The sequence below is a fragment of the Chrysochloris asiatica genome, unplaced genomic scaffold (assembly GCF_000296735.1).
Source record: "Chrysochloris asiatica unplaced genomic scaffold, ChrAsi1.0 scaffold00002, whole genome shotgun sequence".
Classification (NCBI taxonomy): Eukaryota; Metazoa; Chordata; class Mammalia; order Afrosoricida; family Chrysochloridae; genus Chrysochloris; species Chrysochloris asiatica.
In genome coordinates, this window is record NW_006408520.1 from 51,702,318 (window position 1) to 51,727,756 (window position 25,439).

Genomic DNA, 25,439 nt, shown 5'->3' on the forward strand with positions numbered 1-25,439 from the left:
ATTGGTTTTTCTACTTATGATTAGTATCTTGCACTAGAAATACAAACTTCATAAGAGAAGGGATGCGTTACCTGTTTTGCTCACTTTCTTATTCAGTTCCTAGCACAGTATCTATCATATTTTGGTGGTAGTTATGTGCCGTGGTGTCGCTTCTGACTCTTAGCGACCCTGTACAGGGTTTCTGAGGCTGTAAAACTTTACGGAAGCAGAAAGCCTTATCTTTCTCCTGTGGAACAGCTGATAGTTTCAAACTGCTGACCTTGTGGTTCACAGCCCGATTCGTAACCACTACACTACCAGAGCTTCTTTATCATATATTAGGTAAGTAATAAGTATTTGTTGAATTAATGAACAAAAAATACTAGGTAAAACAGTACTGGTGGGGCACTATAGGATAAGCACTGCATGCTAGCTGCAAAATAGGTAGTTCAAATCTACCAGCGTCTCCTTGGAAACTCCATGTAAAGCCACTATGAGTCAAAACCCACTTGACAACACTAACAACAGCAACAAGATACAAGAGATACAGTGTTATAACAGAAATGGTCTCAACTCTTGTAAAGTCTTTAGAAAAGAAAAATACAATAGTTATATAATATAAATATTATTTAGACAAGCTCTGAAATCAAACAAATAAACAAAAACAAAACAGAATCAGCATGATGGTGGACTACAAAACGCTGCCAAAAAAACAAAAACAAAAATCTCTCTACAACAAAGATACAAAAAATCAAATGAGACAGATGATAGTCTTTGAACCTGATCTTAAGATGAAGGGACAGAGATGTGCATTGAATGTTTAGTAGGAGATGAAGCTGAACAGACAGAGAAAATAAAGAAGACAGGTGAACTGTGTCAGTCAACCAGAGGCAGCTTGGTCATCTAAAACTTTCATGAGCAACAGTAGAGACAAGACAACTGTTTGGTGGTGCAGTTGCATACCAGTGACTTGTGAAGTTAAAGGTATAATTTTTTTCTTGTTCTTCATGATCCTCTAGTGATCAAAGTTGTGGCCAGCCCTCACCCACATACACATCCAACATAATTCCAGCTTTTCCTGTGGTTAAAGCCACACAGTGGTGAATGAGCAGTTGTGAGCCCCTTAAAAGTGAATTGGATGCTAATTGTACCAATCCAGTGCCTGGATTCATGAAAGCACTGCTCCAAATCTGCAGAGCTGGCTCTAGCCAGGCCTGGACTAGTCCTTTCTAGTAGAAGAAAGCTGAATAGATGTGAAAAAAATAAAATAAAAGAGAGAAAAAGCTCATGAGTAGCCATCTGAGGTGCAACTACTGGTCTCTCCAAGTGCAAGAGAAAGAAGAAATTATGAAAATTGAAAATGTTTGCAATCAATTAGTCCAATGGACTCATAAAACATCATTTTCCTTGACTTTGAGATCAGAAGATGAGATGGTGCCCAGTTACTACTACCAACTGCTCTAAAAGGGATTACCTTAGAACATCCTAGAAAGGGAGACAGTGTGAAACAAAACAAAAAAGTTGTTAAAAAGGCCAGGATTACTAGTCAGAAAGAGACTAGAAGAACCTGAGACTGTGGCCCTCAGCCACCCTCAGGTTTGGAATGGAATTCACCCTCATGGCAGTAGATAGGCATATATAGAGGGGGCTGCAACAGTGGTATCATACATTCATCTTGGAATGGTCAACCATTCAAGATCAAAGGGCAACATTTACTTTATTGGGTTTCCAAGTCTGTAAATCTTTATAGGAGAAGAAAATCTCATCTTTCTCACATGGAACAGCTGAGATCTCACAAGATCTCAGTACTGATCTTGTGATTAACAGTCTAATGCTTATCCTACAGCTACAACAGCAACCCTGTATAAGATTTCTAAGGAGCAGATGGTGGGTTTGAACTTCTGACCTTATAGTTAACAGTCCAGTTCTTATCCTATAGCTCTAGGAAGAAAAAAGCATAAGCTGTTATGCACATCTATTACAATGACATAATGACCACATGGGAATTCAGGAAAAAGTTCCTTAAAGAACTGTGTTAGCTTGAAAGGAAAAAGTATAAACTGTATAAATAAAACTGGAGGAGAAAAAATTTCATACAGAGGTGGGGACAATTGCCTTTCCAATGCATAGAACATATTTTAAAAACTTCTGCCAATTAATTGAACTATTAGGACTCTGTAGTTAATTTTTTAAAAAATATATATTTGTAGAAATAACTACATAAACAGCAGACTACTGGTAATTAGTATTCTTGAGACCATCTACTATATTATCACTCACCAGGTACCATTTAGTGGTGTATGAAATAAAATATGACTGAATTATTTGCTCATTCTCTGTTTCCCCTCAAGTATTCAGGATTTATTAGGAGTTGTTGCTGTTGTTATTAAGTGCTGTCAAGTTGGTTCTGACTCAGAGTGACCCTATATAAGGTTTCCAAGGCTGTAAATCGTTGTGGGAGCAAAAAGCATCATCTTTCTCCCTATTAGGAATTAGTCATTGTTATAAAGTAAGACAAAAGATTTACACCCTCGGAAACCCTATACAGGGTCGCTATGGGTCGGAACCGACTCTATGGCACATAACAACAACAACAACAATAAAGTAAGACAAAGATTACTAACACAGTGCTCATCTAAAGACATTTACAATTTGATAGAGCAGAGGGTTTCAATATGAAAAGGCACATACAGAGATAGACATGGTGGTGGTGATGGTGGTGGTTATGTGCTATGAAATCATTTACAACTCATAGTGACCCTGCATAGGGGTTCCAAGGCTGTAAATCTTTACGAGAACAGAAAGCCTCATCTTTCTCCCACAGAACAACCAGTAATATCGAACTGCTGACACTGAGATTAGCAGCCTGCCTTGTAACCATTACTACCAGAGTTCTTTAAGCATGTGCGTGCTGTTGTTGTTAAGCACCATCAAGTTGGTTCCAACCCATAGCAACCCTGCATAGGGTTTCCAAGGAGTGACTGGTGAGCTTGAACCACCAACCTTGCTGTTCAAATGGCTTTGCAGTCTGGCACATTAACCCACAACGCCACACCAGAGCTCAGGCATGTGCATAGAACATGATAAAATGCAAAGGAAGAACACGTATACTAGTCCGAGCTACTATGGAAGGCTTCCTTGAAGAGTGAATAAAATGAGTCTTGAAGGTTAATTAAGAATCAAAAATCTGAGGAGTTGAGTGCAGTGCAGAGAAAGGATAGTATGTATATTCAGAGAGGATTGCATGAGTAAAGACTTGGAGACATAAAATAACATGATATGGTATAGTAAGGAATGAGCTGTTTTGTATTATTATTATTATGCAAAACGGAGATGTGACTAGATGCTGCTTCAAAGGGTTATGTGAACGTGCAATGTGCATGTGACGAGTTTAGATTTTACATGGCATGCTGATCTAGTAAAGACGATAATGGTGTGTGTGAGGGGGGTGGGCTTATCAATGGGACATGTAATAAGAGGTTCCAAAAATAGGAAGTCTTTGTGTATCATAATACCAACCTGGGACATTTCCTGTAAGTGCTAGTGTGTTGGTGAAGGATTTTAAGGTGGAAAATGATATGATCTTTTTGCACCTTAAATACATCTCGGAAACTATAGCTGAAAGGAGGTTCAAAAGATGCGTAAGACAAATAAGACCAGTTATAAGGCAAATAAAGTGCATCAGGAGAAAGATGATGAAGACCTGAACCAAAGTAGTGACAGTAAAAAACACAGAGACTAGGATGGATTAAATATGTACCTAGGAAGTAAAATACAGAAGACATTTTGAATGGATGGATGTAAGGAGAGGTTTGAGGAAGAAAAGTAGCCAAGGATTACTTCAGATTACCTGATTTAAGTGACTAAGTGGCTAAAATCAGTGTATTTCATCAGGTTAATCTACTGCAGAAGACCTCTTTAAATTGTTAAAGAGTGAAGATGTTATTTTGAGGACTAAGTTGCTCCTGTCCTAAACCATGGTGTTTTCAATTGTCATACTACAAGAACAAACAAATCTCTCTTCGAAGAAGTACAGTCAGAATGTTCCTTAGAAGAGAGAATGGCAAGTCTTCATATTTCGTATTTTGTACATGTTGTGAGTAGGGACTTGAAAAATGTCTTAATACTTGGTAAAGTGAAGGGTCAGTGAGAAAGAAGAAAACCTCCCAATGAGATAGAATTACACTGTGTCAGCAACAAGGGACTCAAACATATCAACAATTTTGAAGATGGCATAGGACTGGGTAGTGTTTTGTTTGTTAGGCATGTTGTTACTGTGGTTAAGTGCCATAATTTTGGTTCCAATTCATAACGAACTTGTATAGGATTTCTAAGAAGTGGCTGTTGAATTTGAACCACTGATGTTGAGGTTCAAACCAACCTTGTGGCACAGTGCTTATTGTATAGCGTCATACCAGGACTCCTATTATTGTCCTTGTTGTTATGTGCCAATGAGTAAGTTCCTATCCATAGCGACCATGTATAGGGTTTCCAAAGAGCAGCTGGTGAGCTTGAACTGCTGACCTTGCTATTCAGTGCATCAACCGACAGTGCCACACCAAAAGTCCATACAGTTAAGTGCTGTTGAATTGATTCTGACTCATAATGACCCTATACAGGGTTTCTGAGGAGCAGCTGGTGAGCTTGAACCACTGATCTTGCATTTGAACTGACATTTTGGTCCAGTGCCTTAATCCACAGTGTCACACCAGGACTCCATGATTGTTCCTGTAGTAGATGAATCATGAGAGATTTGTCTTCAAGCTCAATAATTTGGTTTTCCATTAATTCAATTGTGTTTATTTTTCAGTGTATTACTTCTGAAGTCTTAGTATTAACATTCTGACTTTCTAATAGCTGACTTTGTACAGTTTCCATTTTTTCAATTATTTTACTGATTTGTCTCCTGAGCTTTTCCAAATTTTTATGTATGTTTTTCTTGATTTCATCTGTAGTTTTCTTGATCTTTCTGTAAATTCATTGAGGTTGCTTAATTAGCATTATTGTAAATTCTTTATCAGATAGTTCAAATACTATTTCTGGTATTCTATTTTGTGACTCTAAGGAGCTCTGGTAGCATAGTGGTTACGAATTGGGCTGTGAACCTTAAGGTCAGCGGTTCAAAACTACCAGCTGCTCCGTGGGAGAAAGATGAGGCTTTCTACTCCCGTAAAGATGTACACCCTCGGAAACCCTATACAGGGTTGCTATGGGTCGGAACAGACTTGATGGCACATAACAACAACAACAACATTTTGTGACTTTGTATTTTGGCCATTTGTTTGAGGAATTCTATTTCGTTTCTTTGTGTAAACTGAAATTATCTGCTGTGCATAGGGTTGCTATAAATCATTAATCCTATAAAATGAAAGTGTTACTAACGACACAATGGGATGAAGACAAAAAGGATAGTGAATTCACTTTTGGACTTGCTGAGTTTTACATGCTCCTGAGGTATCCAATTAGTCAATTGTAATGATAGTTTAAAAATATGGATGTAAATTCTTAGGCTCTCTTCCCCAACTGTGGAGATTATTCCTGTTGTAACAAACAGTCTTATGAGTTTGTACTAAAGTTTTAAAATATTGTTTATATATTTACATTTTTGTTGTTGTTGTTGATTGCTATTGAGTTGCCAAATAAATTAGAAGAATGCTTTCAAATTATTTGCATAATGTTTTGATTAGTGATTTTCAAAACCTCCTTATCTTGCTTCAGTTCTCAGGTTGTAAAATTAATAGCTTTACTTGGGCCATAAATAAGAAATAGCAATACAACACAGCAGCATATGCTTTTATACATGCTAGATTTTTCCAATAGTGTTTGGCAGGGATATAAACCATTTCCTAGAGGGTTTATATCGCTAAACATCATCCTAGTATATCCTATGATTTCTCACTGGCCATTAAAGCATGTTGTAAATTAGATAGAACATGGCATTAGGTGTTAGGTGGAGCTTGATCAAGCCTGTGCTTTGCACTTAATCATGGTAATTGCCACCATTTTTATTGGGATTCTGTAATGAGCCAGGTATTTTACATATGATTCCTAACTCTTATCAGGTAAAGTAAAGTAGTTATTAATTTCCTCATTTTAAAATGAAGATAAAGACTGAGAGATGTTAAATAATCTTCCAAGATCATCAAGTAAAAAGATGGGAATTTGAACTTAGACACATCTGATTAAAGAATAAGTGGTAAGAGCTTGAATTTGTACCTGAAATAGTTCTCTGCAATTATACTTTTAAAATGGAGTTAGAAGATATTTAAGACAAAAAAAGACCGATTCTGAAGTGATTAAAGTGTATTAGAAGAAGCATGATGAAGATTTGAATTGAAACAGTAACAGCAGAAATAGAGAAGAGGATGGGTTAAACATGTGCCTATAAAATACAATAAACAAGACCTTTTCATTGAATTGATATGAAGAGAAGTTTGAGTAAGAAAAATTTGTACAACATTATTTTATATCACCTGATATGTTGTTGTTAAGTGTCATCGTGTAGGTTCTGACAGATCTCGGCTTGGTACCAGTTCTCCACTAACAGGGCTGTGGTTTACTCAAGTGTGACTTACCAACTTTAAGTCTCAAACTCTTTATCCACATAGAATGATAATACCAATTTATACAGCTATTTTGGTGATGATATTATAACAACTGTAAACTTCCTTATAGCAAGTTGTTACATGCTGTAGATTTGTTTCCAACTCATAGTGACCCCGTATAGGGTTTCTAAGGAATGACTTGTGAGTTTGAACTGCCAACTTCCCTGTCCAGTGCTTTATTCCATAGCATCACACCAGTACTCTTTAGAGCTTAGTACACAGCTTACTTTGTTACATATATGCATAATATGCATATGTGTATATACACATGTGCCATTTTAAAATACTAATTATTGTTATTTCTGACTCAGTCTGACCCATGTGCATCAAAGTAAAACTGTGCTTTATGGGGTTTTAAATGGCTGATTTTTCAGAAGGAATCACCACAACTTTCTTTTAAGGCTATTCAAAATATACTCAAACTGCTAGCCCTCTGGCTAGCAACTAAACATATGGAATGAAGAAAAGTAATTAGTATATATAAAGTCATACATGAATTTAGAGGTTGATCTAGATATACTATAAAATCATTTAAGTTAATACTTTCTCTATCCTACCCCCAAACAACTTTAGGTCACTAAACTAAGTTCACTAAACTAGGTAACTAAACTCCAAATAAGTTATAATTGAATATAGAAGAATCTTGGGAGTTATAATTCATTGGTTAAAATTTATCAAAGTACTTAATGAATTTATATTTCTTTCTCCTGCTCCTGCTCCACCCTCATCTCCCAGTTATTTTTTACTGGCTGAAAACAGTAGAGACTCATGACTGTAAGACTTCATTACTTTCACAGAATACACTATAGTACATTTACTATAAATAATTCACACCATACTACACTTGTCAAAAGGAATGAACAAAGTATATATCATGGCACAGGAGCCTTGATTTTTATTGTTTTTGCTCACTTACTCACTAATTCTCTAACTCCAGCTCCCTGTCACTATGAATTAGAGTGGTTCTGCTGTATACAAATATTGTATTCTGGGTAATTAGATATTGGGCTAGGAGCCTCTGTAAATTATTTTAACTGGTGTCAGTACTGAAGCAAATAAGAAGTTTTTAATTCTGTTTCTAGTTTGGGTTATTTTCTGACCCTAAACAGCCTGACATAAAGGAGTGTTTTTCTTTGTCAAAGGCAGCCTTTTCAAATCTAACTGGCAGACACACTATTGAGCTATGTGTTCAATTCTAATTGGCTGAGATCTTTTCAATTCGGCAGTTTCATCTTTAATGCAATGGATGTAAGATTATGTGGAGGTCTTTTCAATGGGTTTTCCATACTGGTGATTAGGGTAGAGGATTTGAACATAAGCAGGCTGCTGGCTATTTCTTCTGGCCAATTTAAATTGATTCATAGAAGTCCTTTGTACCTCAGGGAAAGGGCAGAACAAATCCAAGTGAGCGAGACAGCTATCACTACACTTTTAGATGAAATAGTGGAGAAGGAGATGGGGGATATTTGGGGAGGGGAAATACTCTAAATACTGTAAAATTGGACCTTTAGGCAGTCTGGCAGAGAAATATTGAAACTTCAGTGGTAGAATTCTAAACAGCATCAAGGTCACCAAGAAAATTATTTCTAAGATTGATTTTTATCTCTTTAGGTTATAAGGACTATGTAAATAGAAAATATTCTTCATATCTGATTCCACAGAGAGCCATGATGAGCAATCCTTTAAAAAAAATTCCAAAGGAGAATAGACAATTCTTTCTGAACTTAAAGTGCCCTCTTAATGTTTTACATCAGATTAGCAAAAACTTAGTTTCGATCAGGAGAAAAATCTGATTTAGAATCATGGCCAAATAAAGTCAAGGCGATATTGAGAAAGACAGATGATAGATTAAGATGAAAAATTCAAATTGCATATCCCAGAATACTCTTTTTCAAGTTGACCCTGGTTATAACGTTTCCTTCTGATTTATCTTCCCAGGGAGAAAATAAGGTACATAATAAACAATGATGGGTGCATTCCTACATTATCTCTATTCCATAAAGTGGGAACTTCAAATGAATATTTTGTGGTTCCTCAATTCCATCTCTAAATTGCCCAGGAGAACTCTTTGTATGCCACATCAATTAGTTTGGTGACTCTCTGAGGGAGAAAGGAAAACATTTCTTTATTCAAACAGAACAGCGACTGTGCACTGTTGACAATATTGTAACAAGGGTATTCCAATCCTCCCTGAACACATGAAAACAATGCAACATTTCTTTAGCAAGAGAAAATTGCAATGATTTCATTTTGTGAGTTTGACTTGCTTTGCCCTAGAACATATGCAAAACATTCATCTGTCTCTTGGGTGTTAACATTCAATTTGTTAAAATTCATAGTAATAATGCAATGCGGCACTGATGCCTGGCACATTAGTTGAACAAATAAGGATGACAAATATGGCATATGTTGCAAAGACCAGTGGGAAAGTCCTGCAAGTTAAAACAATTTTTGTTGCTATTCTTGTTTGGTAGGAAATGAGGAGTTTACACAGTAATTCACTGCTTCATAAAGGATAGAATTCCATAAAAAATATAAATAAGAATTATTTATGTATAAATAAATAAAAATATCACTCTCAGTCAACTAAAAACAAACAAAGCCAATCCCTGTAAAGAGCTAACTGCAACAGCTATTTCTGAACTGTCTTACAGAAGACTAATGCATTATAAATAGTCTTGCTTTGAAACTCAAATTTCTTAAGAATCACCTGAATGAACGAAATGTGTTGATAAGTAGAACTCAGTAAGACCTCCTTAAGCTTCAAAAAATATATAATTTGATACTCAAATATAGAGTTACTTAGAGTTTTTTCTTAAAAAAAATACAAGACAGAACACCTTTTTACCTAACAAAAGTGAATCCATATATTCATGGAAAGATTCAATTCATTCATGAATGCTGATAGCAGCACTATTCTTAATAAATGCAAATTGAAAACTACCCCAATGCCTATTAACAGTCATAGTTGTTGTTGTTAAGGCTGAGAAGTCGATTCCAACTCATAATGACCCTGTATAATATTTCTGAGAGTGAAAATCTTTGTGGGAGCTGCAAACCTCATCTTTCTACCATGGAGAAACTGGTCGGCTCAAACCACTGACCCTGTGGTTCATTGTCCAGTGCTTGTCCTACAGAGCCAGCACATTCCCTACAGTATTTTAGAGCATACATTTTAAGCATTTGGTTTGAGAAAGGCTACAAGTTTACAGTGGAATCCCTAACTCCATTTTGTGTCTAGATGTAAATTCAGCCTTCATTGAGCTCTTTCTGACCATTAACTTACAATGCAAACAGCTTTGACTTCAGACAGAGTGTGTTTGAAAGTAGTTTATGACTCTACTAGCCAGTAGAGGTAAAGGCATCCTTGTCTTCAGGGACTTGTCTGGGCATGTTCTTAATGGAAATTGGGGTATCAGAGCCTCAGAGCTGTGAGTCATATCCTGACCAAAGTGGTTGGAAGGCCCCAGAACCAATTCTTTAAGCTTTTCTTTCTTTCTTTTTTTATCTGTAAGTTTTTGTTATCTGTAACTGTATAAATATCCCAGTCATAGTCCTTTTCTATTTCCATAGTCAGTGATGAACTGATCTGCCACCAATCATGATATTTTGTCACTTTCTTTGTTTTTCCATGTTCTATAACTAGCTAACAAATCTTCTCTGTCAGTTTGTTCTAATGTAGTGGTTTTATGGCAGGGAGACTAGGAAGGGACTCTTGGAAAGAGTTTCTACGAAAGCAAAGACTTGTCTTAAGGACAAGGGATTCTTTTGTTCTCTGCTGTATGCCTAACACCTGGTCCAGTGCCTGGGACATGTACAGTAGCTGTTAAATATTCTTAGCAGTAGATGACTTCTAAGGACTATAGCTCCATAGCCCCTGGGGAGGCCCCCTGAGTAGCTATGATGAGCCCTGCTGATGCTCTCAAGTGATTCAACCCCCAACATCTGCTACTTGGCCTCTCCAAGTCTCCTGAGACAGGGAGCCTAGGAGTATGAAAACATTAATCTCAAGACCTCACCCATCTGATTGTCTGTTTACTGTAAGCAGATCATTATAAGATTTCTGTAATTTACTTGCTTGTACAGACTAATGGCATTTATCCACCTTAACCGATGATTTTTCCTTGGGAGCAGATGAGAACATGAGTTCCTGGGAGGGAAAGTAACCAGAGCAAAAGAGAACCATACTTGTGTGACATCCCATAATAAATTTTGTCTGCCTCGACCAGAGTCTTTAGCAGTGGAATCCATCTTGAAGAAATGCTGCACACACACCCAATTAGCATGATCCCTACTAAATGGATCACTCCCCAGAAAACACTGTCTATTCCTGGGAATAAACATGATGCCTTTTCCCCACGCAAAAGTTTTTAAACCCCAGCAGAATATTTGTTCAGGGAGATGGAACTAAATGTTGGATTTAGCCTCCCCATCTCTGTTTATAAGCCTGTTTCCTATATTATAACTTTGCTCATGTAGAAAATACCTCATCTGATTATTCTTAATCAGTAGAATGCAAGAGTCCTCTCATGTAGGTTGAAAGTGCAATTAGCACTCCCAATAAAAGATTGTTGTGGTGATGCTGGAATCTTTACCACCAGTATTTTAAATATCAGCAAGCTCACCTATCAAAGACAAGTTTCAGTGGACATTACAAATTAAGACATACTAGAAAGAAAGAGAGGAAGACCACTTCTGGAAAGCCAGTGAAATTCTTATGACTAGCAGCAGACATTTGCCTGATAGAGTGTCAGAAGGAGTCCCTCAGGTTGGAAAACATTCAAAATGCCACTGGGGAAGCGTTGCCTTCTCAAAGTAAAGTTGACCTTAATGACGTGGATGGAGCAAAGCTTTCTGACATTGATTTGATGATGGAACAAACTGAAAATGAAAATAAACAGCTGGAAACATCCATTAATAATTGAAATGTGGAATTAAAAAGGATAAATATAAGAAAATAGGAGAATGTAAAAAATGCAATGGAATGCATAAAGATCAATATCCTAGGCATTGATGAGTAGAATTGAACAAGTACTGAACATTTTGAATCAGAAAATCATATGGTTTACTATGCCAAGAATGACACATTGAAGAGCAATAACATCACAGTCATTATCAAAAAGCAATTAAAGGTCTGTCTTGAAGCACAATGCTGTCTGTGATAGGATACCCATATGCCTACAAAAAAGACCAGATAATACTACTATTATTCAAAATTATGCACCAACCACTAAAGATAGTGATGATGAGATTGACAATTCTACCAACTTCTTCAGTCTGAAATTGAGCAAACATGCTTTCAAGATGCATTGATAACTACTGGTGATTTCAATGTTAAAATTAGAAACAAAGAAAAGGGATCATTTGTTGAAAAATATAGCCTAGGTCAAAGAAACAGTGTTGGAGATCACATGATGGAATTTGGTAAAACCAATGACATATTTATTACAAATATCTTTTTCAACAACATAAGCAGTAACTGTACACCAGAACCTCAACAGATGTAATACACAAGTATAAAATTAGCTATTTCAAATATTACAACAACATATGTAAAGATCTGGAGTCAGAAAACCAAAAGGGAAGAACATGCTCAGCATTTCTCAAGCTGGGGGAACTGAAGAAAAATTCAAGCCTCAACTTTCATTATTGAAGGATTCTCTGGACAAATTATTGAAAGATGCAAGAAGCATCAAAAGAAGATGGAGGGAATACACAGAATCACTGTACCAAAAGAAAATGGTAGCTGTTCAATTGTTTCAAGAAGTAGCATATGATCAAGAGCCAATGATCCTGAAGAAAGAAATCCAAGGTACATTGAAGGAATTGGCAAAGAACAAGGCACCAGGAACTGATGGAATAAAAATTGAAATCTTTCAAGAAAGTGAGGCGGCACTGGAGACACTCACTCATCTCTGCCAAGAATTTTGGAAGACAACTATCTGGCCAACTGTTGGAAGAGATCCATATTTGTGCCCTTTCCAAAGAGAGGTGACCCAACAGAATGCAGAAATCATAGTACAATCTCTTTGATATCCCATGCGAATAACGTTTTGCTAAAGGTAATACAGAAATGGCTACAATCATACATTGACAGAGAACTTCCAGAGGCTCGAGTCAGATCCAGAAGAGAACATGGAACAAGGAATATTATTGCTGATGTCGATGGATCTTGGCTGAAAGCAAAGAATAAGAATACCAGAAAGGTGTTTACCTGTGCTATATTGACTAAGCAAAGGTTTTCAATTGTATGGATAATGACAAGCTATGGACAACATTTTGAAGTATGAATATGCTGGAACACTTAATTGTGCTCATGAGGAAATCTGTACCTGAACCAAGAGGCAGTTGTTCGAACAGAACATGGGAACACTGAATGATTTAAAATTAAGAAAGGTGTACTACAGGGTTGTATTCTTTCACCATACTTATTCAACCTGTATGCTGAGCAAATAATCCGACACGCTGGGTTATATGAAGGATAGGAGAAAGACTCATTAACAATCTGTGATATGCAGATGATATAACCTTCCTTGCTGAAAGTGAAGAGGACTTAAAATACTTACTGATGAAGATCAAAGACCACAGCCTTCAGTATGGATTGCGTCTCAATGTAAAGAAACAAAAATCCTCACCACTGGACCAATAAACAACATTCTTATCAAAGGAGTAAAGATTGAAGTTGTCAAAGACTTCATTCTTCTTGGATCAACTATCAACACTCTTGGAAGCAACAGCCAAGAAATCAAGCAACACATTGCATTAGGCAAATCAGCTTCACAAGACCTTTTTAAAGAGTTCAAAGATGTCAGCTTCAGGACTAATGTGCATCTGACCCAAGATATGATATTTTCAATACCCTCATATACATGCAAAAGCTGGGCAGTGAATAAGGAAGACCATATTGATGAAGAATGGATGCTTTTCAGTTATGGTATTGGAGGAGAAAATTGAAAGTGCCATGGGCTGCCAAAAGAACAAACAGATCTGTGTTGGATGAAGGACAACCAGAGTGCTCCTTGGAGGCCAGGATACCCAAACTTCCTTTCTCATACTTTGGACATATTGTCAGGAGGGACCAGTTGCTAGAGAAGGATATTATGGTTGTTGAGACGAATGGTCATAAAAAAGAAGAAGACCCCCAGCAAGATGGATTGGCCAAGTGGCAGCATCAATGGGCTCAAGCGTGGCAACAATTGTGAGGTTGGCCCAGGACTGGGCAGTATTTTGTTCTGTTGTGCATAGGGTCACTATGAGTTGGTACCAACTTGATGGTGCCTAATAACAACAATAACAATATCTGTGGGAAGAGAAAATGGAGAAACTCAATGGCAACAGCCAAAACCAGGTAAAGGGCTGACCATACAAGGGACAATCAATTGCTTATATGAAAGTTCATGCTGAAACTGAAAAAAAAAAAAAAAAAAAAAAAGTTCATGAGACGCAAATTATGATCTAAAGTATATCCCACCTGAATATAAAGACCATCTCAAGAACAAATATGATCCATTTGACATTAATGACTAAAGACCAGAAAAATTGTGGGCTGACATAAAGTGCATCATACATGAAGAAAGCAAAGAGTCATTAAAAACAGGAAAGAAAGTTAAAACTAAAATGAATAAATGAAAAAATTCAAGCCTAGACTTATGGTATTGAAGGATTCTCTAGGCAAATTACTGAATGATGCAAAGACACTATGCCAAAAAGAAATGGTCTATATACAAACATATCAGGTAGTAGCATATGATCAAGAGAAAATGATCCTGAAGGAAGAAGTCCAAATGCATTGAAGTCATTGGCAAAAAACCAACGCACTAGAAATTGAAGGAATACAAATTAAAACCTTCCAACAAAGTGAGGCGGCACTGGAGTCACTCACTCATCTACACCTAGGAATTTGGAAGACAACTACCTGGCCAATTGACTGGAAGAGATCCGTATTTGTGCCATTTCCAAGGAGAGGTGAACCAGTAGGATGAGGAAATCATCAGAAAATGTCATTGATATCTCATGCGAGTAAAGTTTTACTAAAGGTAATACAAATATGGCTGCCACCATACATTTACAGAGAACTTACAGAGTTTCAAGCTGGTTTCAGAAGAGGACATGGAACGAGGGATATCATTGCTGACATAGATGGATCTTGGCTAAAAGCAGTGAATACTAGAAAGATATTTACCTGTGCTTTACTGACTACACAAAGGCTTTTAATTGTATGGATCATGACAAGCTATGGACAACATTGTGAAGTATGAGTATCCCAGAACACTTAAATGTGCTCATGAAGAACATGTACAGGGACCAAGATGCAGTTGTTTGAACAGACAAGGGAACACTGAATGGCTTAAAATTAGGAAAGGTGTGCACCAAGTTGTATTCTTATATATGCTGAGCAAATAATCAGAGAAGCTAGTTTATAGGAAGAAAAACATGACATAAGGAGTGGAGGAAGACTCATTAACAACCTTGCAGATGATACAACCTTACTTGCTGAAAGTGAAGAGGACTTAAATTACTTACTGATGAAGATCAAAGACCATAGCCTTCAGTATGGGTTTCATCTCAATGTAAAGAAAACAAAAATCTTCACAGCTGGACCAATAAACACCACGCATATCAATGGAAAAAAGACTGAAGTTATAAAAGACTTCATTTTGCTTGGATCAACCATCATCACTCATGGAAGCAGCAGGTAAGAAATCAGATGACATATTGCTTTAGGGATATCAGCTGCACAAAGACTTTTTTTAAAGTGTTGAAGAGTAAACATGTCAGTTTGAGCACTAAGGTGCTCCTGACTCAAGACATGGTATTTTCAATAACCTCATATGCATGCAAAAGTTGGACAGTGAATAAGGAAGACCATAGAAGAATTGATGCATTTGAGTTATGGTGTTGGAGGAGAATATTGAAAGTACCAAAAGAACAACCAAATCTGTGTTGGAAGAGGTATACCCAGAATTCTCCTTGAAAGACATGATGACCAAACTTCATCTCTCATACTTCAGACATATTATCAGAAAGGACCAGTCACTGGAGAAGAATATCATGTTTGGTAAATTGGAGAGTCAGAGAAAAAGAAGAAGATCCCCAATGAGATGGATTGGCAAAATGATGGCAGCAATGGTCTCCCGTGTAGCAATGATTGTGAGGTTGGCCCAGGAATGGGCAGTGTTTTGTTTTGTTTTTCATAGGGTAGTTATGAGTGGGTACCGTCTTGATGGCACCTAACATCAATAACATCAAAATAAATATCAGAAGAGATTTAAAAACTTGCTCTTTAGTATAGAGAAGAAGCTAAGGCAACTGGAAGTAATGAGGAAGTAAAAGAGTTGAGCAGAAAATTTCAAAGGGCAACTCAAGAAGACAAAGTCATGTATTATAGTGAAGTGTTCAAAACCTGAAGTTAGAAAACCAAAATGGAAGAACACATTCAAGATTTCTCAAGTGGAAAGAACTGAAGAAAAAATTAAACCTCAACTGGCAATACTGAAAGATTGTATTGGCAAAATATTGAACGATTCAGGAAGCATCAAAATAAAATGAAAGGGATACACAGAATCATTGTACCAGAAAGAGTTGGTCGATGCTCACCCATTTCAAGAGGTAGCATATGAGCAAGAAATGATGGTATTGAAGGAAAAGTTCCAAGCTGTATTAAAGATATTGGTGAAAAACAAAGATCCAGATATTGATGGAATGCAAATGGAAGTATTTCAACAAACTGAAGCATTGTTGGAGTGTGTATGTAGTGTTTATTGTGTATGGTGAGAAAGCTGAAAGACAGCTGCCTGATCAGAAAAATTCATATCTGTTCCCATTCCAAAGAAAAATGACTCATTAGAATGTGGAAATTATTGAACAACATCATCAATATCACATGCAAGTAAATTTTACTGAAGATAATTTAAAAATGATTGTAGTAGTACATTGTCAGGGAGATGCCAGAAATTCAAGCTGGACTCAGAAGAGGATGGGAAACTAAGGATATTATTACTAACCTCAGGTGGATCTTAACTGAAAGCAGAGAATACCAGAAAGACATTTAATTGTACTTTATTGACTATGCAAAGGACTGTGTGAATCATAACAAACTATGGATAATATTGCAAAGAATGGGTGTTACAGAACCCTTAACTGTATTCATAAGGAACTTGTGCATAGATCAACAGGCAATTCTTAGAACAAAATAAATAGATACTGAATAGTTTAAAATCAGGAAAGGTATGTGGCAAGGTTTTGTCCTGTCATCATACTTATTCAATCTGTATACTGAGCAAATCATTTGAGAAGCTGGATTATATGAAAAAGAATGTGACATCAGGATTGTAGGAAGACTCATTAACAACTTGCATGTGCAGATGACACAACCTTGCTTGCTGGAAGTGAAAATATCTTAAAATAATGATGAAGATAAAAAAAAAAAATCCTCATATATGGACCAAAAATATCATCATGATAAATGGAGAAATGATTGGTGTTATCAAAGACTTCATTTTGCTTGGAGCCATAACCAATGCTCATGGAAGTAGCAGTCAAGAAGTCAAATGACATATTGCAGTAGGCAAATCTGCTACAAAAGGTTTTCTCAATGTGTTAATGAGCAAACATTACTTTGAGTGCTAAGGTATACTGACGTAAACCATAGTATTTTCACTCGCTTCATATGTATATGGAAGTTGTAATGAAAAAGGAAGACTGTAGAAGAATTGATGCGTTTGAATTATGATGTTGGTGATAAATTTTTGAATGTGTCATGGGTTTTCAGATGAACAAATAAATCTGTCTTGGAAGAAGTACAACCAGAAAGCACCTTAGAAACAAGGATGGCAAGACTTTGTCTCTCATACTTTAAAACATTGTCAGGAGTGAATAGTCACTTGAGAGGACATCAAGTGTGGTAAACTGAATGGTTAGTAAAAATAGGAAGATCCTCACCCAGATGGATTGACACAGAGGCAGCAACAATCAATTCAAACATAACAACAATTTTGAGGATAACACAAGATGGAACCGTGCTTGGTTTTGTTGTACATACAATCACTGTGAGTTGACAGACTTAACAACATATTAACTATGTGGCTGTGAATACTTTGGACATAATTATGGCCTTGGGATGATGGTCTCTGTCATCAAGATAATTTGTTTCTGTCTTATCTTTTGTCCTGTTCAAGACTAAGGCCTCCATAGCATATATTTGAATATGAGGTCTTTCCCCTCAGGAACAAAAGTAACACTCATATAATATTTTCACTAGCTGTTTTAGACCTATGTGTTTTTCCTTTTCCTTTACTCTATGTTTAAACCAGCTTCCTGTTCCCATTTATCCATTTTCATCTCTCTTTTCACTAATGGAATTTCAAATCCTACTTTAGGCAGAAAACCTTTTAGACAAACTTGGTATGCTGAAAAATCGTCAAGTACAGTAATTGCTCTTTTCAATATGGTCTTCAGGGATTCTAGTATTAAAGATAAAAATATTTACTTACATACTTTAAGCATATTGAAAATATAATACAGGCTTCAAAATTTAAAACAAACTATTTCTTTAAAGTATGGCACATTTTATAGCATTTATCTATAGTTTCAATGATGATATATACTATTCCAGGTCACCTGAAAACCTGATCTCCTTAGGAACACATATGTGTATGTATACCTCATTGAGGAGGCATAATGTGTCTTCATAACAGTATACATTATGCCTGTTTCACTTCTGTCTCTATCTCTACCTTAAAATTAATAATTTATTATCATCACCTTTATTTCTAAATTACTACTAGTAGTAGTACAACCATTACTGAAATGAAAATTACTGGATATTTATTTTGTGACAGTCATTTTTCCAAGGAATTTACACATATTATGTCATTTAATCTTTACTACCACACCAGGACTCCTAAATACATATGTATCCTGGTATGGCATTGTGGGTTAATGAGCTGGACTGCAAAGTTGGTTTGAACCACAAAGTTGGTGGTTCAAGCTCACCATCCACTCCTCAGAAACCTATACAGCATCTCTTTGGGTTGGAATTGACTCAACAGCACTTAACAACTATATATATATGTGTGTGTGTGTGTGTGTGTGTGTGTGTGTGTATTAGCACAAACATTGTCAGCATGGTTAGATCTGACTTATTTTCTTTGTTTAAATTTGTTTGGTTTATGTTTTTCATTTGAGTCTACATCAGAATTTCCCATATAAGAGATTAAAAAATATCTCTAAATCCACACTAAGAAAGTAAATGTCCTCTCATCATTACAATAACAAAACAAAACAATATTTTGTTTCTTTAGCACCTAAAAATGAGACAGCCCATTCTCATTGCAAAGTGAAAATATAGAGAATGCCTTCAGCTCATGTGCAGACAGCAGTTACCTTCTCTAATGAAGGTCTATTGGACTCTTTGATCCAAATCCCCAGAGACTCAAATGCAATCTACAGAGGAAGTGGGAGTATACAAGTCATGCAAGCAAAGGGATTATTGATGCACGGACATAACCTGTGCATGCAGTTCAATGTATCACTACACAGCTGCAATGATTAAAAACATACCTTTTTCATAAGCCCACATCAAACATGTCTGCTCATCTTTTTCACCACTAGACCTGCTGGGATCACAAGCTACCAGATTCATATCTGCTCCATTATCCAGTAAGAACTGAACCAGGCGGATGTGACCGTGGTAACAAGCAGAGTGTAATCCTATAATAGTAAAAAAACAAAAGAAAAAGTGGAAAACTGAAGTTCACCTTCCCAAAGACAGTCTTCACATAACAGTCTTGTTGCTAGAGATATGCAGCAATAATTGATTTCTATGACAAATAATTAATTTTATTATTGAATAAGACAATACCTTGGGCCAAAAAAGTATTCTAAATTGGTCAATCCTCTATATAGACACTCTTTTACATTAGCAAAATTTCTGATATTTCTACATCCATTGTAGTTATCAAGAGCAAATATGGAGTAAAATAACAATCTTCAAAACAGGTGTTTCTCTTGAGGACAGGGTGATGTAGTCAGTCTGTCCTTTTATGATCATAAAAGCAGTGAGTTGATTGTCATAATTTTAAACAATAATGAAACTGAACAAAAGTCCAAAAGTTGGTCTGTTTGTTATTCACACTATGCATTATAAAGTTTTAATGAATTCATTGGATAAAACACACCACCCTACTGGGACTGACCACTCCCAACCCTTCTTCCTTTGGCACACCATTATTCTAGAGCAATGATATACATCAGTCTTACCCGTATGACCATCTCTTCCTTGGTGGTTGATGCTTATGACGTTTTGATCAAGAAGAAATTTAACCAGGTCAATGTTCTTGCCATAGGTACAAGCACTGCAAAAATACAACATAAGGGAAATAGAAGAGCCTGATTCATGCAGATGAGTTTACCTTATTCTTACATTAGATGCTTGTATGTATGCAAGAGTGTCAAACAGATATAGAAGGGCAAGAAAAGGAAAGAGACAAAGGAAAAGGGTAATGAAAAATAAGCAAAAATGGTCATTCAAGAATAAATTAAAATGAGCCAAGAAAGTAGTAAAATTCACCCAGTACAATTTTCAAGGAGTTGTGTAAAATATCTAGTCTTTTCCTATCAAGTATTTCCTATGATATTAATTCTTTTTCATTAAAGATTGGGAAATCATTGCTAGACTTACATGTGGTTTCACTGTCAGAAACTAGGAATTACAATCCAATGGGGACTTCAGGAGGTTCCCAAGAGCTTTATTCAAATATGAGTCACAAGAGACTGAAATTATTCTCCAGAAAATCCATGAACTGCTTGTCCTGAAACTTCTATTACTAGTGGGTAAGATCTCAAAGCTTTCCTTTTACTGGTGGTTAAGTCACTATTCAGATTTAGCTACAAGCTCAGCCATGTACTATCCAGGAGATCTCAGATAAGTCTTTAGAGTTCTTTGAGTTGTACTTTTGTTATTCATAAAATAACTATAAATATATATATTGTTTTACCTGCCTCACTGTGTTACTGAGATTTTCAAGTGAATTAATGCTTATAGGAGCTCATTACAAACTGTAGATGCTGCTCACTTTCAGGTGTTTTTTATCTAGGAGGTAATAGTTTTTATGGAAAAACTAACATAATTCAGGATTCAAATAATAGTGTTATGGGTAAATTTTACAACTAGATTTTAACTGAAGCAGTTAATTAAAATTCTGCTGTTTTCTGGGAGAGCCAAGATACACAGAAAAAAAAAAAAAAAAAAGAAAAGAAGATTGTGTAAGACACACTGTGCCTCTACCACCTGTCAATCAGTTGGTTTGTTGGCGTGGCTTGTATGTTGCTATGATGCTCGAAGTTAAGCCACTGTATTTAAAATACTAACGAGTTAAACATATCCCAGATGAATTTAGAGATCATCTCATTAGACACTAATGACAAAAAAAAAAAAAAAAAAAGAGTTGTGGGATGACATCAGGGACATCATATAGGAGAAAAGCAAAGTTATTTAGAAGACAAGGAAGAAAGAAAAGACCAAAATGGATGTCAGAAGACATGTTGAAACTTACTCTTCAGTATAGAGATGATGAAGAAAATGAAAGAAACAAAGAGGTAAAGAGCTGAACATAAAATTTCAAAGGGCAGCTCGAGAAGACAAAGTGCAACATTATAATGAAATGCACAAAGATCTGGTGTTAGAAATCAAAAGGGAAGAATGTGCTGTGCATTTCTCAAGGAGAAAGAAGTGAGGGAAAAATTCAAACCTGTGCTTGCATACTGAAGAATTCTTTGGGTAAAATATTGAATGCTGCAGAAAGCATCAAAAGAAGATGGAAGGAATACACAAAGCCACTGTACTAGAAAGAAATGATCAGTGTTCAACCATTTCAAGAAATAGCATGATCAACAGTCAATGGTACAGAAAGAAGAAATCCAAGGTGCACTAAAGAGATTGGCAAAGAACAAGCTCTGGGAATTGATGGAATACAAATTGAAAACTTTCAACAAACTGATACAGCACTGGAAGCATTCACTCATCTATGCCAAGAAATTTGGAAGACAGCTACCTGGCCAATTGAATGAATGAAAACTATATACATTGTGTTCCTTCTAAGGAGCGGTAATGCAGTGGAATTTGGAAATCATCAGACACTATCATTAATATAACATGCAAATAAAATTTTGAGAAAGATAATTCAAATTCAGCTGAAAAAGTACATTGACAATATTCAAGCTGTATTCAGATGAGGATATGGAATGAGGGATATCATTGCTGATGTCACATGGATCTCAGTTGAAAGCAGAGAATATCAGAAAGATGTTTATGTGTGGTTTATTGACTACACAAAGGCTTTTATTGTGTGGATCATGACAAGCTACGGACAACACTGTCGAGAATGAGTATTCCAGAACACTTAATTGGCTCATGAGAAACCTGTACATAGACCAAGAGGCAGTCGTTTGACCAAAATAAGGACACACTAAATGGTTTAAAATCAGGAAATGTGTACACCATGGTTGTAGTCTTTCACCATACTATTCAATCTGTATGTTGTTGTTGTTGTTGTTGTTGTTGTTAAGTGCCATTGAGTAGGTTTTGACCCACAGTGACCCTGTATAGGATTTCGGAGGAGTGGCTGGTGAGTTTGAATGAACGACCTTGGAGTTAAAACTGACCTTGCAGTTGAGTACTTATCCTACAGCAAGCACCACGCCAGGACTCCATTCAGTCTGGTGAGCAAATAATCTGTGATGCTGAATATATGAAGAAGAATGTTGCAGGATTGAAGGAAGACTCATTAAAAATCTGTGATATGGAGACGATACCAACTTTGCTTTAAGAAAGCAAAGAGAACTTAAAATACTCACTGACGAAGATCAAAGATCACAGCCTTCGGTATGGCTTGCACTTAATATAAAGAAAACCCCAATGAAATCAGTTGGCACAGTGGCAGCACCAATGGGCTGAAGTGTAACAGCAATTGTGAGGATGCGGGACTGGGTGGTGTTTCACTCTGTTGTGCATAGGGTCACTATGGGTCAGAACCAACTTGATGGCACCTAACAACAACAGTAAGCTCACTTATAGTTTTAGTTCATCTTCCAGACTATGGTACATTAGGAAGAAGACCTAGTAATGTACTCTGATCAATAGTCAATGACATCCATGTGGATTATAGCAGGAAGATGAGCCCCATAGGTCAGAAGTCACTCAAAAGACATATTGACCACACCAGTGGATTCCAGCATACCAACAATTGTGAGATGACACAGTACTGGACACCATTTACTCTGTTTTTCATAGAGACTGCATAAATTGGAGCCAACTTGACTAACAACAAACCACATGTAGTTATGACTATTGGCTCTTAATTTATTGCTTGTTTTTCTCACTTTCTTTTGACTAACACTTCTTATAATGTTTCACTGTGGTTTCCCTCATACCTCTTCTTTTGTCATCACTTTTTCACTAGCAATATTCAATTTCCAAAACCCATGAAGGTATGAGGTATGCCATGGGTGATTGAAAGGGTGTTAGCATTGGCATCATATAAATCATGGTTAATGTAAGTGCATAAGGTTTTGGAATTCAGTTCTAAAAGAAGAGGTAACTTACTGATCCTACGTCCTCTTTCTAGGATGGCCTTACTAAACTTCTTTTTTTAATGAAATCCCACGTATCCTTCCACCACTGAGCTACTGCTCCCTTTGTGAAACCTTTTTATCCCACAAAGGGGCACTGCTGACCCCTCTGTTTCCTTGTCCTTTTATTCTTATAGTGCTTGTATCATTGTATTAATGCAATGGGTGAAGCTATCTACCTTGATACGTTTCAGCTACAATTTCCTAAAGGAAGGAAGGAAGGGATATTACGATCTTAATATTTCTACCAAGATCATCCCAAGGCAACAAACTCAATAACTCTTCCTTGAATATTTGTATGAATTGAATGAGAAAAAAGTCATTATCTCCTTAACAACCTATAACACCAATAACTACTTGCCCTGTAAATAGGACTCATAATATTGTTTTAAAAGGTATATTTTCTGAATTGCCTTATTATTTCTTTTCTAAGCAACTACTTAAAGAAAATAATACATTCTGAACATATACACTAAATTCACACACACATATTCATGAGTGTATACATCACAAAGTATTGTAAGGTTCAGTTCATACATGCATAGACTTATTTTATATAAAACATGTATAGATATGTCTATGACTAGTGGATTACTGAAGACAAGTTCTCTCAGTATTATAGGGAATAATACACTGAGTATATACACTGAATTCACATACACACACACAAACACATGAGTGTGTGTGTCATAAAGTATTGTAAGGTTTAGTTCATACACACACAGGTTTATGCTACACAAAATGTGTATAAACATGTCTGTGATCAGCGGATGACTGAAGACAAGGTCTCTCAGTAATACACTTTAGGGTGCTTTCAAAAATAAAACAGAAGGTGCAAACTAAATAGTCCCTTCTGAGAGGATCTGTAGGATTAGATAAATCAAGGCAGAAGATGATCTCAGAAGGTTATGATAACTGTTGGGGAGAATTCCAAAGGGGTAATCTTGATAGATTTTCTGGAAGGAGGGTTAAAATTGTTATTAAGAAGTTGTAACAAAATGAAAAACTGCATTGATAAGAAAAAGTCCAAGGAGTTGCTCCAAGGAATTCTTTTTCTATCGTAACAATGCACCTACTCATTATTCAAGGGGAGCAAGGGTTGTCTTATGACAGTTTTCTTGTGAACCTTACTCTAACCACCCTTTAGCCTAGATTTTACATTTAGACTTCTTTTTTTCTCCAAAACTCAAAGAACATGTAAAAGGAACATGATCTGAGTTCCTCAAGGATGCCAAAGTGCCTGTTTGAAGTGCTATGAATAGAAGAGTGCAGAATTCTTTGGGAGATTAGAGAGATGGAAATATCACCTTCAGAAGTGTGTGGACCCTGATAGAGGATATGTCAAGAAACTAAAAATAACTTCACATTTTGATATTATTGATTAATAAATAGTCCTGGTGTGGTGCTGAGGAATAAAGAACTGGACCTCAAAGTCAGTTTGAATCACAAGATCTGCAGTTCAAACTCACCAGCCACTCTTAGGAAACCCTGCACAGGGTCCCTCTGAGTAGGAACTGATTTGATGGTACCAAACAGCAACAACTAATATATACATAGAAAGGCCTCAAATTGTGTTCCTTTTCAATGTTCTTTGTATTTGAGGAAAAACAAATTCTGAAGGGATAAGATAAGGCCTATAGGGTAGATGCCAAAAGAACCAATAGATCTGTTTTGGAAGAAGTGCAGCCAGAGTGCTTCTTTAAGGCGAGGATGGCTAAACTTCATCTCTCATACTTTGGACATATTGTCAGGAGGGAACAGTCGCTGGAGAAGGATATCATGCTTGGTAAGATGGAGGATCAGAGAAAAAGAGGAAGACCCCCAATGAGATGGATTGGCCAGGTGGCAGCATTGATGGATTCAAGTGTGGCAGTGGTAATGAGGTTGGCCCAGGGTCAGATATTGTTTCATTCTGCTGTGTATGGGGTCACTATGAGTCAGGTCCGACTCGATGGCACCTGACAACAACACAACAGGGTAGATGATGTAAGGTTTCCACCAAAATTCTCCAAAGACAGCTTTTGCTACCCTGTATCTTGATTAGTGGTTACGAATTGGGCTGCGAACCTTAAGGTCAGCGGTTCGAAACTACCAGCCGCTCCACGGGAGAAAGATGAGGCTTTCTATTCCCGTAAGGATTTACACCCTCGGAAACCCTGTACAGGCTCGCTATGGGTCGGAACTGACTCAACGGCACTTAACAACAACAACAACATCTTGATTATA

At 36.6% G+C, this 25,439-nt stretch overlaps 1 protein-coding gene across 1 annotated transcript in view; it reads right to left on the bottom strand.

Moving 5' to 3' along the window:
* The window catches only part of TNNI3K (TNNI3 interacting kinase), a 588,833-nt gene that overhangs the window by 367,124 nt on the left and 196,270 nt on the right, over positions 1–25,439 (bottom strand). Inside the window, exons 10-11 of the mRNA XM_006831035.1 lie at positions 19,845–19,939; positions 19,146–19,295 (exon numbers count right to left, since the gene is read on the bottom strand). Coding sequence (XP_006831098.1) covers positions 19,146–19,295; positions 19,845–19,939 — 245 coding nt within the window. The remainder of the gene's footprint in view (positions 1–19,145; positions 19,296–19,844; positions 19,940–25,439) is intronic.